This window comes from Aythya marila (assembly GCF_965140915.1).
Source record: "Aythya marila genome assembly, chromosome: 19".
Classification (NCBI taxonomy): domain Eukaryota; kingdom Metazoa; phylum Chordata; class Aves; order Anseriformes; family Anatidae; genus Aythya; species Aythya marila.
The window spans coordinates 1,901,516-1,922,357 of record NC_139060.1 but is presented as its reverse complement, the minus strand read 5'-3'; the positions used below and the strand labels follow the sequence as shown (position 1 = coordinate 1,922,357).

Below are 20,842 nucleotides of genomic sequence, written 5' to 3'. Positions count from 1 at the left end.
TGATTGCTCAGAAGGAAAAGGGACCTGACAGGTCTATGACTTGCTGGATCAGATTGATCCCAAGTATGCAAAAGAACCCAAGCTTCAGGAAATGACACGCAGCCACCTTATCACTACAGGCAGATACAGAACAGAGATTTTGTTCCTGAAGAAGGGAGGATTTTTGTTCTTTTGAACACACCAGATTGTGTTCAAAATGGGCAGCTACATGGTGCCCATTTCTATTTTCTGGGCTATCCAGGTACATAGCCGAAAATAAAAAAACAACAACAAAACAAACACATGCTATTTCATAGCCTGTAGTGATAAAGGAATGCCTAGAATGCCCTTTAAGGTCAGCACAGTGTAAAGCTCCCCCCGGGACAAAGCTTATTTAGCTACACTGTAGGAAATGAAAACCCAGGAGGGTACTGCCCTCTGTACCCATAACATCTTGTGCCAAGAACTTGCTCAAAGTGACACATTTGGGAAATTGCACTTTCCTCAAGTTCTTAATTCCACTGAGAAAAAATTGCCTGGTGTCTTCAAATCTCTTTAATGATAGCAAATTAGACAGAACAATGATTTGACAGCTTACTGTTACTTACTGTTACCGCAATGATCTATCAGACCTGTTTGTCAAGGTTTGAAAAAGGGCCAGAACACCGCTCCTATGCTCCTATTTAAACAGGGAAGCCTCAGGTCCCCTGCTGAGGGGACAGAGCTGTTTACCCAGGAGCTATGACATCAAATATCCTTGGGAAAATATTTATACTGGGGAAATCAGCTGGTGGCTTTGAATAGCTGCTCTTTGTTCCTAAGTACTCTCTCAAATGTAAATCTGCAGGGCTTAATTGCATTACTGTTTTTGCTCAGTATTTATAAAGACAATATTAGGGAACAATGTTGAGAAAGCAATCTGCAGCCTAATGAGTGTTGTCGGTTCTCAACACATCTGTAAAGGAGAACTGCTCAAAGGTAAATTGGCATTTCTCCCTCCTCCTGAACACAGAAGATATTTGCACAGCTGAAGCAAAGAATGGAAAAAGACAGTAAAATAACTTCCTTGACAAGAGACAATGAGCCAAAATTGCTATCATTCCCTCAAATCAGGCAGAAATGTTTTGGTTTTGAATGCTGGATTATGTCACCAAGATAATTCAACTGCACATCTGGAGTCAGTTCTCATGCTGATTTCCGATACACATCTTTGGGATTTAGTTTTTGTAACCTGGTACTACCCTTTTACCACGTCCTTCCACTGACATTGGTGCCATTTTCCTGATATGCTATCAGGTGTGGAGGAATTGTGGATGATATGTTTTATTAATAGAAGTGTTGAAATGTTAGCTGAGTCAGGTATTTTAGTATGTTACCCTCCATTTCAATGATTCACAGCCTCCCCACAGATTTCTTCAAATCTTTCATCTGACAACAAGCTACACAATCAAGTAAGAGAAACGACACCATTTGACAAACCACAACTGCCCAAAGCAGCTCGGACACCAAAGAGTTTTTACTAAGCAGCTGAGTAAGGACTGACATAAGATAGCAAGGCAACTGATCCGTTCACAGGTTATTATATAATCACAATTATTAACTCGATTTCTACTGTTAATCCAACCTCACAGTCATGGTATCATTCCGTGGTATTATTTAGTGTCAATTATTCACTCTGTGCCAACTGACTTCTCTTACTCTTATTAGATATTAATTAGCACCACAAAGCAGTAGACTTCTGCAGAATGTCAGTATGGGGGAACTGCCTTCCCCAAGATGCACTTACACAGATTTCATCAAATTTCCCAAATTCCAGGGTGCCGTATCGGTCAATGGGTGGCCGTATATACTCGCAGTACTCGCTGTTCTTCACCATCTCCAGCTGCCGCACGCAGCACACGTATGCAAGCCGTGTCTGGATCTCTGCCATATTCAGCACCTGCCAACCAGGACAGACGTACCCATCATGATTAATTCAGAAATTTCATTTCAGAATATGTTCTGTATTCACAGTGGAGAGAAAGCAAGTTATCCATCAAGCTTATTCCAAAAGCACACAGAAGCCTGCTGAAGCCTTCACACATCAGCACCTCCATCTGTTTCCCAGGCAGCGTGGACAGCCAACAAGTCTCCAAAGTCAGACACATCGCTGCAGCACAAGGTTGAATTGAGTCTTCCATTTCAGGATGTAGTGAACTTCAGAAAAAGGTTTGTGCTTCGCTGAGAGATCCTTCATCACTGATTTCTGCCTTGATCACTACTGTATCAGAGCAGGGATTTCTCGGAACCACGGAATCATTGAGATTGGCAGGGACCTTTTGGTACTCTCTGGTCCAAGCCCCTTATACTCAAGCATGGTCAGCTACAGCAGGCTGTCCAAGACCATGTCCACCTGGGTGAGAACACCTCCACAGAGACTCTACAGCCTCTCTGGGCAACCTTTTGTGGTGTTTCACAACCCTCACAAATCTAAAAATAAATTTCTAAAAAAATGGAATCCCATGTGTTTTCATTTGTGACTATTGCCATTTGGGCAGTCGCAGTATTTCACAGGGCACTACTGAGGAGAGTCAGAGTCTTTCATTTCCCCAGCCAGACATTCCCACTACATGCTGGGAGCAGCACCATCAGCTCTGCCAAGACTGAGCAGGACACTCAGCTGCACCAGCTCCAGAAAGGATGTCAGGCCACTTCTCAGGGAGACGAGACCTTTTCAGGGAAGAGATTTATTACAGAAGAATAACTTGAGATTACAGAGCAATACCCACAGGTTGTAATATTTCGCCTAACTTTGGGAAGCAAGGTTTTTATTTCCAATTGCAAAATGGGAACACATTAATCACAGTGGGTAAATGAAAAAACAGCATTCACTTTGGGGAGCGCTGCAGGGCCAGATAGCTTAGGAAATGCAGAAGAATACTTAATAGAGTTGGCTGACTGCATTCAACAAGAAAAAAAAAAATCATACTCTGCAGCCCAGTGTTTATGAGTAGTAGTTGTACTGTTAATTACTGCCTAGCACTAAAACCTCCCTAGTCAGCCATCTAGAGACATTAGGATAGAAACACTGAACTGGACTAAGTTATTACTTTTATTGGTGAAATCTGTAAATTCTGACTTTATCAAAACTAACCACACCTACAGGTTTCTGTGCTCTAACAATTTATGACCTTCTGCAGCCCCATTCTGCGGAGCGGGGCTCTACCCTCTCCCCCGATGCTCTGTTTCCTTTGGTGTCAAGGCACTGCCCAGCTTTCTTCATCCATCAGTATGAGCTCAAATCCAAGAAACAACATGGCCTGTTACCAGGCTTGCTCTCTGAATAACCAAGGGAATGCTTCCTGCTCTGCACATAAAAATAGCGGTGATTGCAATGAAGTCTGCAATACCTTGACTTTCTCAGCCAGGGGATTCCACCTCTTCCAGAGCAGCCACCAGCCAGACAAGCAGTCGCCGTAGTTGGTGAGGTCGGTCTCATCTTGGCTCCCCACATCGATCGCTATCACCACCTTTGCCCCCATGGACTTTGCAACATCAGCTAGTGGGAAAGAAGGTCACATCAGTACACTTTCCAATATTGATGTCAACTCTGGTGCTGCACAGCTAAACTTATATATACTCTCTAGCTGTATGTATGTAACTTGACATCATACCTACCACAAGCCATCTCTTTGAACAGCTTCAGTTTGCAGCAACTCCGTTGAGAAACTGTTTCCCTGAGGAAGCTCCTACCCCACATGCTCTATTTGAGCTACGAGATCCCACTGTGCACCAAAGTGAGCCCCTACATAGCAGCAGGGTGAGTTCACATCGCTGAACCACTGGTAAACATCATGTATGGGGGAAGCTTTCCCCCACATGAGCAGGCTGACCTGACTCACCAACACCACACTGCCACCAAAACCAACGCGAAGGAAGCAGCAAACCTGTGTGGCAGGGAACAGAGGAGAGAAGCGAGGACACACACACAGCACAAGTCCACAGTTACACCAGACTACTTAAAGCATGGCAAGTCCCATATGAACAAAGCCCTGGGGAACCCGGAGAGAGAACAATTGGTAATGGCCTTAAAGAGGAGAGTCAGCAGTGCAGAGGTGCAAACCTGCAGAGAGAAGACAAAGAGAAGGAGCAGCAAAGGAACCCAACAGCAAAGAGAGGCTGGGAGAATTTCAGTCTACAAAAAGCCTTGGGATCCAAGAGAAAGATTTGCATTTGAAGTTAGAGAGACATGAGGCAACATTTCCTACTTCAAGGTCAGTAGAATAAGGACTAGCTCCAGCCTTTGGATATGGGTGAGAATTTAGGGAAGTGCCAAAGGAGGGAAAAGAAGGACACACACCTTACAGCATGAATTTATACTCCTTCCACACCCCCAGAGTCCAAGATAGTTGCAGTTTCCAGAATAGTTATGCGTAGGAAAACCACAGCTCTGAAGAGCCAATTTAGGTGCTTAATTTAGACACTTATTTAAATCAGATCTGTTCTGTAACTTGTACTTCTATTATTGGGCTGGTTCAGTCTATTCATCTCTTCCACCCAGTGTCACCTGTATATATGCTCCGTGCACTCTTCCAATATATACAGGTGAAAACAGTGTCTTGGTTTGCAATTCATGGTTTTGCTTACAGACACACACCCCGAATGTCAAATGCAGATTTTGGGGGGGTATATTTTGTGTTCTTCCTATTTCTGCTTTTCAGGCAAACACAGTCCTGATGAGGAAATACAGTCTGGGTTTGTCTTGAACATGCAAAAGCTTTAGGATGCTCAGATGTAGTCTCTAACTTGGATTTCTTTCTGTTTGTACACAAACTGAAATGGCACCATACATTCTTTCCTGTCTTGGCCATCCCACTGACCCACCTACCTTCCAATGCTTTCTGACCACAGTGACAGCCCTGACACAAAACACATCCCAGATAAGTGCAAATTAATTCAAGCACCTTGATCCTTTTTGGGTTCAGCCCTCAGATCAGCCCTTGCTCCACATCAGCGCTCATACACCACACAATTCCACCTCTGCCACATACTCGCAGCTAACCAAAACCCCAGCTGCACCCTTCAGGCTCTGGGCGCTGAGCTCAGCCCCTAGCCCTGTCCCCTCCAGGCTGGGAGGATGAAGCTGGCATCTGTCAGAGGAGCCCCCACTGGCACGAGGCTGCCCACTCTTTCCTCTCAAGCACAGTTTGTGCATCCTGCCAGCTCTTCAGGGAGGCACACTGGCAGACTTGCTCTCAAGAATAGACATCTGATTTAACAAAGCTACTCAAAATACTCACTGCTTCAATTCTGCGCCTACGTTACAGTTAAAACTCACAACTGGACAATAAAGAAAAGAGAATTTTACTACGCTGTTTTCAATATCAACAGTCATTTACTTTCAACAGTCCTCCAGCGAGTGCTCTGATGCACATGTTCTACTAACACAGGCACCAGGCTGAATAATGAAGAACTAATACTCTTGCTTTCTCTGAATTAGTTCCTATTCAAGTGATACTTTTGAAAAGAAGCACAAAGATAAACTATATACATGCAGTTTAATTTCTGCTCTCCTTTCAGTGAGCACTAAATTGGAATTATATTTTTGGAATAGAAATATTAGGAAACAGTTCATAACAAAGAACAGTCTTAATAAAGCCTTGGTAAAGCAAACACCTAGGAAACTGAGAACAATGACTCCTGGTAGCCATCACGAGATTAAAGGTGTCTGCAATGTTTGTCCTTGTTTCTTTTTTGGGAAAATAATCACGAGGGCAAAGTTCTGCAGACTGTATGACAGGATGTATTCTCAGTAACTCCTTCCCACCCGATCCATACACCTACCGGGAAGGTTGTTGATATAACCTCCATCCATCAGGAGATGCCCATCCTTCGGGTCACAGAGCGGAGGCATGTACCCAGAGAGAGACATGCTGGCACGGATGTACCTCCACAGAGAGCCTGCAGGAACAAGGAGGGGGGAATGGTAACAGCATTAGCACACTGCCACAGCGATGGGGTAGGCTTTCACACTCCTTACAGTAACCAGGAGATAGAGGTTCTCCTGAGAATACTATTAGAAAGTTATTAAAGCAGTTTATTATTTTCTATACCATAATCCTGGCTAGGGGAAAAGAAAGGCCATTCAGACCTACAGTCAGGCAAAGGCCTTAGGAAACAGTTTTAAGCACATGCCTCATATTCATTGCCTTTAAAGAGATTTCAGCATATGCCTGACTGCAGGGATCATCTTTAGTGCTTTGTTGAGCTTACACTGATACGGAAAGGAAAAGGCTTCTCCTGGGGACAAAGGAATAGAAGAAATAAGCAGATTGAAGTGCAGCTAAAGCCATTATGCTCTACAAAGATCCACAGAAAACAGACTTTTAGGAGGAGTTTAGCAGGAGCTGAACATGAAAAATACTGATTGCAGAAGCCCAGAAATTCTGCTTTCCCTGCTCTGCAATAAGCAAACGTTTTCACTTATAGAACTAGTGCAAGTACACAGTGGTGATCTTATCTCTTCTGAGGACATTTCTGTTAACAGTACTGTAATGAAGAAAGTTAAAATCTTTTAAGCTGTTAGAAACAAAGTTTAATCAAGTAGAAATTGATTGGATCTGTTTCCTTTAAGCCATTCTGCTTCAAGGGTCTTATTTACTGATTTTTCTCCTTGTAATATTTGCAACAGCTGAATTTGGATGACACTATAGTTCCAAAGATGCCAGTAATCTTGTTTAAGAAGTTAGCAATTTTGTTTAAGAAGTCAATCTTTAAAATATCCAAAATACATAAGAACTATAACGATGGCTCAGTTCTCATTAGTTACCTACTTGATGTTTCAAACAAGCCCCTCTTTCCAGCAAACTGGGAATTGACTTTTTTTTGCTTTGCTTTTTAAAAACCATGTAATGGTTCTTTTTATAATTGTAACCTAAACACTCCTCCTGCTTAGCATAGGTCAATGCTGGCAAGCTTGTTTTTTATTATTAATAGTTCTAGTCAAGTTGGAACTTCTACAGAAGAAAAATGCTGACTTGTTGAGTTATTCACAGTTACCCAGCACCCTATGCACTTTGGCACACGCTTGAGTTAGCAACCTGTTTAGCAGCTGCAGTGGTTAGGATTTTAATTGCATTAAGGGGGGCTTCTAGGGAAGCTTGTGATCCAAGTCAGGACTGTTCTCCTCCCTCTCTGACTCCAGCCACCCTTTGCAGGAGAGTTTTTTTTTTTTTTTTTTTTTTTTTCCTCAACCCATTTTGATCAGAGCAACTCCTGGTCACAGGTGCTACTGTCAGTGTTCGCAGGAAGCAGGGGCAAGCAAATAGGTGGAGTGAGTTTCTTCATCTACATCTTGGCTTAACCTGCTGTAGAACTAGAAAATAATGTCTAAGAAAGGTTAATCTTTTTCTGCTTGTTTTAGCTCCCTTGGTTGTCCTAAGACAACAATACCCCGGGGTCAGCAGCAGTTTAAGGGTTCTGAGAGCCCCACGCTGGCTGCAGGAATGGATAGCCTTACCTGGTGGACAGCCAGCTCAGAAGATAACAGAGGCATGGCAGCAAAGGTTTCACCTGCCCACAGAAATATCTGCGGCACCCTGAAGGCTTGTGCTGTTTTCACTGAAGCCTGAGTCACTGCACCATTACCCCAAATAGCCAGACAAAAGCTAAAGCAAGTATCCCACAGGGCTGCCACCACATCAAGAAAGCAGAGCAGACAGCTCAGATCTTTCTCCTCTGTTCAGTCACTGTAAGGCGAATTACAGTTTTCCACCAGAGAAACACGGAGGCCTGGACACAAATGACAACCTAACCCAGCTTCTGCTTCAGCCACAGGAGTCTCTTTATTGGGAATACATCTTCATTTATGGGGAATTTGAAACTTAAAACGTGTTTGTTGCATTAATTCTGATTTATGGTTAGGACACCTGCACTTCACAGAATGCTTTAAGGGAACAGAACGGTGCCAACGGAGCCATTTGCTCTCTAAACAGTGAATTCAGCGTCTCAGTTAATTTCTTCCCCACAGTTCTGCTCCTTGTTATGTGTACTGCCATAGGCTGGTGCTCAGCAAATAACAGAGGAGGGGGAAACAAAAGGAAAGGCAAATTGAAAGAGGATGAAAACCACAGGAACAAGGGGTAGCACTTCAGTCTCACATCCCTGTTTAGGGCGCACTGCAGGAGGCTGCCTGCACACTTACCGTCGGTGTGGACCCTCATTGTTGAGGCAGTGATGTCAGTTGTAATGGTGAAGTAAGGAATCCACAAATCCTGCAACAGAGGAGGGCCTAATTTTACCAAATCTGTAACCTTGCACTTAAACTAAAACCTGTGCCTAATACAGAAGCCAGTGACAACCCCTGCATCTAGACAGGGCTGGAGATGCAAGTGGAGAAAAATCCATCAGCTTTGTGTTTAAGCTTATAAATTTGTTTCTTATGCAAATACCTCAGGCAGAACCAAGGCAGAAAAATAATTACTTTAATAGCAAAAAGCACTTGTTCCAGAAGTTCCAGAAGACTGTACATCATACAGAAGGTAACAGAAAGCTCATACTAGGAGTTTATCTTTTTTGATATCTGCTGTTCTTTAAAATGAAGTTTTTTTGGGTTTGGTTTGTTTGTTGTTGTTGGTTTTTTTCTTCCACCCTTGCTTCACTTCCTGCAATACCAGAGCCCAAGACAAAATGAGGGAAGAACATGAGTTCTGATCCTCTTTGAGCAATGTTCTTCCACTGTAAATGACTTTTATGTTGTACTGTATGGTGATGAAGTCATTTCAGCAGGAGATACGGAGTAATGCTGCTGAGACCCAAAGCTGCCAAGAGGCAAAGATGACAACACAAAGCTTTGCAGCATTACTTACAGGAACATCCTGCAAGGCTGATTTTCAAGAATAACCCAAAAGCTGCTTGAGATACTGCAGCGTAAAATAGCAGTCAGGAATGTGATACATAACCTACCTAATAAGCAGGATAATACACAAAAAGAGAACAGACTTGTAAAGGACTTGGCTAGCTTGTTCAACAGAAGCTAGACAAAACCAAGCAGCCCTGTTCCTGGGTGGGGGAGTTCTCCTTTGCGTCTCAGTGCCTGTACTCACACCCCGCTAGCTGGAAAAAGGGAATGGGAGGCAGCTTCCCAACTGCACAGGAGCTTGTTGGAAAGAGGACATTTTGGAAAGTCTTTGTGGTGCCTAGTAAAAAGGCAGCCTGCAAAGGTAAAGGAGGACTTGTCTGAACAAACATTACTTATGCCAAGAGAACAACAGCTGATAGTTCTCCGTCAATCACACAAAGCTGAATCTAGACTGAAGAGGTAAACTTGCTTTCCCATCCATGCAGCCTCAGATGCTTCACACAGGGTAAGGCATCCGAACCTTCCCTGGCACAGCTTGGATTAGCCAAGCAAGGCTTTGGACTACAGCTGCCAGCACAAGCTGAGAAGTACTCCCCCTTTAGCACTTCTGGTGCAAACTTTTTGTGCTGTTCAACAGGAAATTGTGAACTGCCGAGGTGTCTTTTTTTTCTTTTTCTTTTTTTTTTCTTCTTCTCCTCCTCCTCCTAGTGAGTTTAATCTCTTAAGCAGCTCTGTGAAGATGGTGGAATTGAGGAGAACTAACAGATGCTGCACAAGTATTACAATCCATCTGGTATAAATGCCACAGGAGGGGCGGACGAATAAAGTGTGACTACAGGAGTATTAGGGGTGCCTCTCTGCACTAAAGATATTCTGATGATCACAGATCTCAGTGCATCAACCACATTTTAAGCAAAAATACAGGAACAGGGAAAGAAGCCTAAGCTACGCTTCCTTGCATATTCATGCATGAAGGGAACCAAATCACAACCTATTATACACTCAAAGATGGCATTTCATACATAGTTGCACAGAATCACAGAATTGAAGGGGTTGGAAGGGACCTCGAAAGATCATCGGGTCCAACCCCCCTGCCAAAGCACGTTCCTTAGAGCAGGCTGCCCAGGTAGGCATCCAGATGGGCCTTGAATATCTCCAGGGAAGGAGACTCCACAACCCCCCTGGACAGCCTGTTCCAGTGCTCCGTCACCCTCACCATGAAGAAGTTCTTTCACATGTTGGTGCAGAACTTCCTGGGCTCCATTTTGTGGCCATCGCCCCTTGTCCTGTCCCCACAGAACACTGAAAAGAGGTTGGTCACATCCCTCTGTCTCCCACACCTCAGGTATTTATACATATTGATGAGATTCCCCCTCATTTTCTTTTCTCCAGGCTGAACAGACCCAGGTCTCTCAGCCTTTTTTCCTATGGATGATGCTCCAGGCCCCGTATCATCTCTGTGGCCCTCTGCTGGACTCTTTCCAGGAGATCCCTGTCTTTTTTTGTACTAGTGAGCCCGGAACTGGACACAGTACTCCAGGTGAGGCCTGACCAGGGCAGAGCAGAGGGGCAGGATCATTTGTTTTCAAGACAAAACGTTATTCAAGCCCCAAACAAGATTTACAAAAGCTTTCTTTTCAGATTTCTCACACCAGAAACTCCAGCTGAGATGGCCTGCAAGAGCAGTTTGTGTTTCTGGCATGAGGGATAAAATTCCTGGTGCTCTCCTGGGATATCACAGGATCGCAGCATGGCTGAGGCTAGAAGGCACCTCTGCGTCCCTCTGGTCCAACCCCTGCTCCAGCAGGGTGCCCAGGACCACATTCAGGTAGCTTTAGAAGATCTCCAAGGAGGAGACTCCACAACCTCTCTGAGCAACCTGTGCCAGTTCTGATACATACTCTGATCTGGCACCCCCAGCTCTTCCCAGAGGAAGCACTGCAGTGTCATCTGCTAAAAGCTGAAAAGCTAAGGCTCTGAATTGAGGCAAGAAAGCTTGTTGTTCTCCAGGTACAAACTGAAGCTTCTGTGTCTATACGGAAGGACAATTCTTGTTGTCTGGGTGGACATGATGCTTCTGTAACTGGCAGGCAAGGAGCAAATGGCATTTCTCTGCAGATGTCAGGAAATGCTCTTATCAGGAGTAAAGTCTGTCCTCCCTCCATTAGGATGGGTAGTTTCAGAGGAACAGTAACTGTATTTTTCAGGAAATATCTTCCAAGAGCCCTGCCCTGGTTTTCTGCGTGCTTTCCTTAAAGGACTCACGTAGGCTGATTTCTTCTCCTGGAGCGCCTTTGGCTGAAACCTGTAGCAGCAATCACGGGGGTTGCTGGTAACCAGGGCTACCCCACAAACAACACTGCTAGGATTCTGGAGACACCTACGTGACAAGAGCTGTTCGAGAGCAAGTTTTGGAGAAAATGGAAACCTCCCTTTCGATGACAGAAATAACAGTTCAACGTAAGCGATTACACTCCCTAGCTGCGATGCAGAAAAGGGATGAGGGCACACATGAGAAGTGCAGGAGTGACACCTCACAGCCAGGGCAAGTAAAAAGGATAATCTGTTCCAGTTCTTCTTAATTTTTAGCTTTTCTAACAGTTGTACAGTCCCCAACCTAGCCACACGGGCAGAAGTGCTCAGATTCTGCTAAGTTCAACAGGAATATTGCCAGGATGGAGCAGGAGCTGCCAAGCATCCAAACAGCACCTGTGTTTGTAAGGCTGGAACCAACCCTTGCTATATCCATTTACTGGAAATCATTGCTACCCACCCTACTCCAAAAACACTACAACTGCTGAGAAAAAAAAAACAGAAATTTGAAGTTGGGATGTCCTGAAATAATGTTTTTAGAAAAGATTTCTTCAGGCTTAATGCTTTTGTCACTTTATAAGTTACTTTTTACACTTGGGCAGCTTTCAGTTTCCGTCTGTCTACTGACATGCCTGGCTAACCCATACTGACAGTATGAATTGCAATTAAGAGTAAATGCCTCCTTCCTTCCAGAGCCACACAACATTTCTCCTTATTTATCTGATGGAAGTCTTCCAGCTCAAAGACATCCTCAGGCACAGACTGAAGGGTTTTAGCCTGTGACACCCTGCACTCACACAGCTTATGCTGTTGTATGCCTCAGAACTGGATTTCTCATGGACAAAGTTTCCTTCCTGTGACCAGAAGGTCAGAACAGATCATACAATTACAGCTGCACTACATAAAAATCATAGTGTAGGAAAGAAGTCTGCTGCATCTTAAAGGCAAGTACAAGGTACTGCTGAAATCAACAGCAGCGATCATAAACCAGTAAGCCATGGGAAGAAAGGGCTACCCAAGGTCAGAGGAGACCTTCCTCCATTCTGTCACTTCTCAAAGCTTTCCTCGGCATTTTCCTGCAAGCTCACACTGCAGCATGCTGTGCCATTCCACGAGTCACACCAAGTTAACTGGGAGAAGCCAGGGTCTACTTGGGTAGTCTACCCGACTGCCCGGGTCTCAGTGCTTTGCACAAAGGCAGCTCCCCAACTACACCAAATCAAGGAGAAAGGAGCTGTGTTAGTCACTCAACAGTCGTGTTTTCTTATCAGGCACTGCTGAAACCAAATATAGAAGCTTGAATGTTTCAGGAAGGGATACACACAACTGAAGGAGTAAGTGTGGTTGGTGTTGTCCAGCTAACAAAACAAAAATAATTCCAGTCTCAGAAGGCCTTATCACTTTAAAACCTGCTTGTTCCCAGCACCATCCACAGAGGAAAATGCTATTTTAAACCCCATGTGATGATTAATCACTTACTTTCATCCTTGCATTTAAGTAGGGAATGTTTTGGATTATGCAGCAAGTTATCACTGTATTTTAAATATATTTATGAATCTTTTATCACAAGGATTCCAAACACAGGAATAATGTGGCTAAAACTGCAAATGATGTAAGGCTGCGAGACTACCCAAACCTTCTTTAAGCTTGGTGATCTAGAAAGACAACCACTGATATTTTACTTTATAAATTGCTATTGCTGGGGAACAGAGGACAGCGGCTATCAGATCAGGTATATCATACATCTAGCGATCACAGTCACCATATGCAAAACAGAAAACTTTGATGTTATTTCAGTTTTCAATAGGCTGTTCACAAACACTCAATCTTAAAAAAAATAAAAATAAAAAATTGGGACCCTCTTAAAGACCTCCTTTTGGTTGTGTCTCTTAGACCCAACTTGCATGAAAATGATATAACAATCTCAGCAATTTTACTTCACTGACACAATTCTAACTTCTGCTCTCAGACAATTGGATCCCTTTGTCAAACAGAGCAAAAGTAGCTAAACATAATCTACTCCACCTGTATTTTTCTAAATCCACCAAAATGAAAGAATATCCTCCCTCCCATATTCATGTAACATTACATTCAGTTTAAACATTTTCAAGCACCCCACAGCCCTATCATAATACTAGAATGGAAGAAAGGCAGAAAGAAATTTGTTACAACAGAACACAGTGAAGTCATCCACTGTACATAAAGTGGGTAAACAACCTACCTCTATCTGCTTATCTTTGAAGATGTTGTTGATGCTATTGTTAAAAGCCGCTCCAGAAAACATAGAGGTTATTGGATATGTCAAGTCCAGAATAGTCTTAAACACTGAATTCATAACCTAAAAAAAAAAAGTCAAAGGTAAATATATTTAAGACCCCATATTAATGTTGTTCACATGCATATCTGAGAGAGGTTGTGTTCCAGATCTCACAGCAAATGTTGGAAGCATTGCTATTGCCAGTACAAAAGTTGTCAATGGGACAGGAATACAGCTACAAGAACCACAAGCCGTGACTCCCTATGTGGTGTCATAAATCAAATAAAAAGCATCAAATTGCATAGCCAGTTTGAAGTAAGGCTATGTAGGACAGCACATTTATTTCCCTTTCCTTCTAGCCATAAATCCAAACTTTGTTCCAAAGCAGTATACATAGGCCCAGGTCTTAACAAACGCACATGGACGGCACAACTTAATTACTTATTTTTAATAACAGAACTAGGTTAGTAATCTCCCTCTTCATCACCTTTTTGAGTTGAAACCACAGCATGTTTAAAGTTTCCCATAATGTACCCGCAATTCACCTGCCTGGAAAGGAAATCATAACTCTGTAATGCAGGAATTGATGTAAACACTTGCACAACTCTTTTCATTTATGGATCGCACAGTTTTTCTTACAGTCTTTAATCTACCTCTGTAAGCACTTTTAAAACATATAAGTGACTTTCTGGCATTGCAGCAAGTTTAATTAAGTCACGTTTTAAAGAGCTTTAAACACACTTTCTATGTATTAGTGTCAATTATTTTTCATCCCCCAAGTGAGTTGTTGTGCTCTTCACCTGCTGCTTGGTAGCCAGCACGGAGGCACCGCTCCTGGCACTCTGCGCCAGCCAGGTAAAACAGATCCCTTTGGGTTTCCTAAAGCATCACAGATACTATTATATTACACAGCAGTGGGCAGGCACTGTCAAACGTCTCTTTTCTAAACACACACATACTGTAATTAAGCTTTCATGGATTTTTTTTCCTCTCTGTTTCCGATGTTACATGTGTGCACTAACCTACAAGCTAAAATGATGAAAATACCTAAACTAAGTTGACAATTCAAGCAGCACTACAGCCTCTGTATTATTAGTCCTGTACCTATGCTATTGGTCTCAAAGCTTGATAAACCCTAATAAAATCAGGGGCCTGAATATGTTACACCATACACAGTTAAAATGCAATAGAAGACAAAGAAAACTTTTGCAAATTAATAAGGTTTCACTGGATGCAACATTTATATGAAATATTTTATCCCTCCACATTTCTCTAGAGTTTAACAAACAGCTTAACAGACCACATGGCATTGTGCACAGCTAGAGACCAACAGCATGAGACAGCCTCTAAACTGCAATCTATTAAAGGCTCTGTGATCAACAGCTGGCCTTTGCTTTACTCCAGCAATGATTTAAAAAAGGATTAGCCTACATTGTCATGTCCAGCTGCTTTTAGACATACATTATGCATCTGTCCAGAGAAAACATGGCCAAGAACAAAAGAGAAAGCAGCCTTAAAAACTAGTATATAAGCAAAAAATTCAGGAGAAGCTAAAAGCCTCAACACAAAGGCAGCTATGAATCCGTTACCTTCATTCAGATCCTCCTTTTAGGTTTTGATGGGGAGAGGACAGTGTGCCAGCCTAACTGTGTACATGCTACCTACAGCTTCAGAGTTAAACAGAATTATTTTTGTACTTAAAACAGGGACTTAGTCTCTGACAGTACTTAAAGAAAATAATTCAGGGAAAGACGAATCTGCCAAAATTCCATTATTTGATACTGAAGAAAGGTCTCTAGAAACTCACCGCCATAACATCAGGCTATCCTTGCTGCAAATGATCTTTATAATGCCGAGCCTCTACATTTTCCCTGCAATTAATGCTTGCAGTCATCTTGTACACGAACAAAAGCCTTCTAATTAATGGTTATTTCCTAATATTCTCCTTTCTCATAACCGAAAGACGCCCTTATAGCAGACGCTGATGGCTAACTGTCTCCCTCAGCTTTCCAAGAATAGCTGCTACCACCTACCACTCCCAAGACAAATGAACTTACAGATTGCCTTTTGGAAAGGCTGCCAGAGCCTCTACAGTTCTGCTCCGCTCTGTACTTCTCTCCTGTCCAACAGGAAAAGGCCAACGCTGGCATCTCTGACACCGACCCAGCTTCAGCTCCCTACAGCACAGCGATGGGAAGCGCAGCCTTGGGGCATCGCTACCACCTCTTTGCAGAGCAGGCATTCTGCAGTTCTTCTGGAACTTCTCATGAACGTTCATTTCTACAGCTCTGCTTCAAACCAGCTTTTGTTCTAAAAAGAGTTTCAACCATAAAAGTACTTTTTAAAGCTACCCCATGGTATAAGGCAACTTCAGCAAGGGAGGGTCAAGGTAAAAGCCTACAAACAAATGAACAAGGGCTAATGTACACGATGGCAAAAAGAAAACTGAGCTGTAATCTCTGGTATCTTGTTCTTTGTTGCAGAACAGTTGCAAATCACTGCAAACCAGGATAATCCCAAGGCTTTTCAATGTCCCCAAGTATAAAAAAGCAGCAAGGGTATGGGAGAATTTGTTGCAAGGGCAAAAACTAAAAGCAGCAGAACAGATTAAATGATTAAATGATTTTTTTTTTAAACTAGTAGAGCTGGAATTGAGAATTTTGTTCAGTGCCTTTACAGTGTTCAACTATAAGGTTTCAATGAAACAAGCAAAAGAACACAGAAAGAAAAATAAGTTAAAAGACAAAATAAATATGTAACTCACACCAACAGAGAGAGATTTATCCCAAAGACAGAAAATACAGCTAGTGGAAGTTCAGGTTTAGAGGTGACCTATTAAGAAATTTAAAAGATGAAGAAAAAAAATATTACTTGGAGCATTTAAGAAACCATGGCCAGCTCAGAGTCCAGTAAAGGAAAGACAAAGAAAAAAATATATATGTTTTGAGATGTTCTGAATCAGTAACCGCTAACACGCCATCTGCATAATCGCCAGTTGACACTCCTGCTACAGGGCAGCAATGGGACGGTTTGGTGCCCTAACTGCATGTTTCCAAGCAACAGACATTTCTGGATTTTGCGTGCACCCTTTTATCTGAACTTCACAGACAATAATGCTTGATTTGGGGTTAATTTCAACACCTCAAATGTTATGATCAAAATGGTAGATATAAACTGTCATACCTATCACTACATGAAAATAGATTCATCATGTACCTCTTGCTACAACTTTTTTTTTTTTTTTAAAGATATAAAAAAGCAACCTATATTTTTGTCTTTTGTCAACAGCCTCAAATTCAGAACTGCATCTGTAAGACAACCAGAGGGAATCACCGAATATTAGGGATTGGAAGGGACCTTTAAAGATCATCCAGTCCGATCCCCCTGCTGGAGCAGGAACACCTAAATCAGGTCACACAGGATCACATCTGGGTGCATTTTGAGTATCTCCAGAGAAGGAGACTCCACAACCCCCCTGGGCAGCCTGTTCCAGTGCTCCGTCACCCTCACCGTAAAAAAGTTTCATCTCATTTACGCAGAACCTTCTATGTTCCAGCTGCCTCCCACTGCCCCTTGTCCTCTCATTAGGTGTCACTGGGAACACTTTGGTTAGCTTACAAAGGAAAAAGCGATCAGATTTAGTTTTTACAGCCACAGAACCCTACAGAACAAAACCTTCTAAAGCAGCTGATAAAGTTTTTAAAAGGCCATTTCAGAGCAGCGAACCGCTGTGCAGCACCATGCAGGCCCACGCTGAACACCAGCAGCCTGGAGGACACCCAAAGCAAGCTCTCTGCTGTAGCTTACCAACCCCATTTGGAAGACGAAGTGCACTCGTTCATTTAAATGAAATATGTAACTAACTTCTTATTTCTTCAGGATGCACGGTGCTCTTTAAAGCTGCTTTAGCTTGTACTACATTTAGTTGTGCCTGAACCTGTGCTAAGCCACAATAACCACAACTCTGTTCACCTGGGGAACTGGCACCAGTTTATTTTTCTGATCTCCTCTGGTCAGGAGTTATTTTTCCCCTAATATCTTGCCTGCTCCTCATGCCAATTGAGTATGGCAACGTTTGCCCACTCATCTCAAAGTTTGTGTTTGTTTGCACGGATCTTTCCTTGTAGCTGTTGTTATATACAGGAGGATCTGGCATATGAACAAAATAAAACAGTGTAGGATGCAATGTAATTTAGAAAACACTGCACCTACTTATTATGCTCTCCCTATGACTTTCACAAGAGTCCCGCATGCAGTTCCCATCACGTGGGCATTGTGCCTGTCCCTACTTAGCCACGGAGGGTGGTTGCACGCCATCACCCAGGCTCCTCCAAAGCCATTTGTCACTCCTACAGCATCCCCAAGGCATCCTCAGCCTACACCGAGTCCTACAAGGGTTATGGACTTGGACATTACTCCAGGATAGCAGAGAACAGTTTTCTTCTTTGAAGCAGCAGATGCAACAGTTCAGGAGGAGTATCAGGATCCAGACTGATACAGCTTGATCTGACCCAAAGCGGGGCTTACCCTTGCAACAGGCAGCTCACAGCACTGGTCTGGCCAAAAACTAGTATGGCATAAGGAGAATAAAGCCACAAGTTCTTGGCCAAGGCAGTTCATAGCATCTCCCAGAGCTGAAGAACTAGAGCAGCATTAGAGAGGCAGAACCTTGTGTCTGCAAGCTCAGAAACCCCAGCTTAGACCCAGCTGAGCTGCCATGCAACCACACTCAGATCAGAGACAGCAAATGGCTGCAGCAGCCTACCCAGCAATTCTTAATGCAGCTCTTGTTATTGGAAGCTTTAAATTACAGATTCCTATAGTCACATTCCCTCCAAAACCAGAATATTTCTTCGTCAAATATTTATACTTTGAAATATTCATTCTCCAATTAAAAACAACTATCTGAAAACATGAAAGGTTTTTTTTTTTTTTTGATTAATTTTTGTTCTGCTGGTTAAACACAGGTACAGAAGAAATAAAGAGACACTATATAGCAACTAAACTGACTGATGATTTTCGTACACCTCTGTATTTTAACCAAAAAAAAAAAAGTCATTTATTTCTTTGCTGCTTCATTAGATCCGAAAAACACATCCCATTAGAAATTTCCCTTCTCTCAGCCCCAAGAGTACTACTAGAGAGATGCCAATTTCTAAAAATACCAAGAAGAGAAATGACTGCAGGACAAAAAACAGCATTTACTTCGACTGCTCCAAAGAAGAAAAAAAAAAAAGAGAAAAAAAAAAGGAAAAATCAGTGTTACCTAATCCATCACAACAGAGATATTTCAAAACCCCCGTAGGCTAAAAAAGCTGGGCTACGAGGTTTTGCACAAAGAGCACTCAGCAATAACCTTCACCAGCAAAAGCTCACAGGCTTTAGAGCAGCACATTCAGCATCTTCTGCAGCATGGAGCACTGCTGGAGCCTTTTTGCATAATGTTGGCTTAACAAAAGCATCCTCCAAGCTCCTCTGTGTCTCTTGCACAGCTGCCACCTCCTGCAGCAGCCCTTGCTGCCAGGGATGCTGCTCTAGAGGAGCAGTCCTGTAACGTCAGGACACCAGGAATTTGGGGTTGATTTGCTCGGCTCATCAGTTAGAGAAACAGCCTTGCTCATACCTGGCCCTTTGGATGGATTTTCTATGAGTTGCAAGCAAATCTGCCCTGTTTTTACAGAGCTAGTGCCTAGTGAAAGGAGCCCCTCTCCTTGCTCAGCCTGCAGCTGCTGCAACACGACAGAAAATAACTCAGAATAGCCACTGTTAAAAAAGATTTAAAATCTACTTTGTATGAACTGTTTTGTACATCGGCAGTGATCTGAACTCAGAGAGAGGGTTTGCATTGCTTTGTTCAATTCAAAATGCAAACACTTTGCTGGGCTGGGCTTCAGAGTGTGCTGTTAACAGGGAAAAGGGCTTCAAACAGAGCAGTCTTTTCTGTTTTCGTCCTCAGACCCTTGAACAATTTCTGGTTCGAATGTGGACTTGGCAAGCTTGTCAGAACAATCATAAAAACGTCAAGTAAATCCATTCTTCATTAATAACAAGAAATGTTTGCTCTAACAGCGGTAATTAACCTCTCCTCCAGCTGCTTATTTGCAGATTTCAAGGGACAAATACCTGAACAGCCTGAGCAGACAAGGCTGGGCACAAGCCTGCCCTTTCCTTTGTGAAACCTTCTTTAAGCTTTGCGATTCGTGTTCAAAAGTTAATCAATAGATTAAATTTCTTACTTTCACCTTTAACTATTTCTGGTAAAAGCAACTGTGATTCCAGAGGAGGCTGGTGAGTTGAAGAGCTGCAATAATGGAGACAGCAAAAACGGCTTCAATAGCAGCCTTTCTCTGAGAAGCCCAGAAAACAGCATTTCTAACTGTATGTCACCACATCTTCAGAACAGACCTCACACGTTAAACAAGAGGAGATAATCCTCTGGACAAATGCACAGAGGAAAATTCCATCGCTCCAATCTAACCATTAAATACAAGTGCAACTGATAGACGGCAGTGAGCCACAGACTGCTGGAGGCTAGGAAAATTCTTGCAGAGAGGTCTTGCCACAATGCTTGCCCTCCTCAGATGCTCTCCTGTAAGCATTTGACCAATGAGAGAAATAGAGAGTGAAAGGTTAAATGCATCTCAGATACATTTCAGTAAAGTTATTTTTATATCCTTAATCTCAAGCCTCCTACACCTTTCTGATTTCAGTGAACTGCTCTGTATCATAAACAGTTTATATTTCAGGTGCTTCTCAACCCAGCCAGGCACAGGCAGTTCTTAAATAAAAAGCATGAAATCTACATTCTCCTAGTGACAGAGAGGTGAAACAGCCTGGCTCCCACAGCTATCTTCTCATCATGACAGCACAAGCATGCATGGGCCTCAGTATGCGTTTTAATGCCACAGACTGTCTAGCTTGCAGGGTAGAGGGTGTCTGACAACCACAGAGCAGATTTCACCTTGATGCCACGGCAGGTTAGAAGACACCTGGGAAAGATAAGCAGTGTGTATGTACTAACTATGGCCTCTTTCTTATTTCCCCCTAAAACTCAAGATCTAAGCAGACCCAGAGCTCAATCCAGTTTAGAAAAGTCCCCACATTGTTTGCCTTTCAATAAGGAAGCCAACATGACAATGTGGTTTTCACAACAAAGCATGATTTTCAGATAAACAATACAAAATTGGAATCATACTATTACTAGCAAACTTCAAAAATGATGCCGATGTTCACCATTAGTCCATTTAACCAGTGGAACCTGCTGCTAGTACAATTTTCCCCCAACATCCTACACATTCATACAGAGACGTCAGTATTTCAAACAACCTTCCAAACCTTGATTTAACTATGAGTATATGGTTTTGTAACTATTAGATATTAAAGTTAAAAATTTATCCAGCAGCAGAGTACCAGCACTTTGGAACTCCCAGGCTACAATGTGAATTACACATTTT

At 42.8% G+C, this 20,842-nt stretch overlaps 1 protein-coding gene across 1 annotated transcript in view; it reads right to left on the bottom strand.

Annotated features, from left to right (window-relative positions):
- PNPLA7 (patatin like domain 7, lysophospholipase) overlaps window positions 1-20,842 on the bottom strand; it is a 127,252-nt gene that overhangs the window by 14,614 nt on the left and 91,796 nt on the right. Inside the window, exons 28-32 of the mRNA XM_082775679.1 lie at window positions 13,353-13,469; window positions 8,162-8,231; window positions 5,803-5,919; window positions 3,369-3,517; window positions 1,766-1,918 (exon numbers count right to left, since the gene is read on the bottom strand). Coding sequence (XP_082631805.1) covers window positions 1,766-1,918; window positions 3,369-3,517; window positions 5,803-5,919; window positions 8,162-8,231; window positions 13,353-13,469 — 606 coding nt within the window. The remainder of the gene's footprint in view (window positions 1-1,765; window positions 1,919-3,368; window positions 3,518-5,802; window positions 5,920-8,161; window positions 8,232-13,352; window positions 13,470-20,842) is intronic.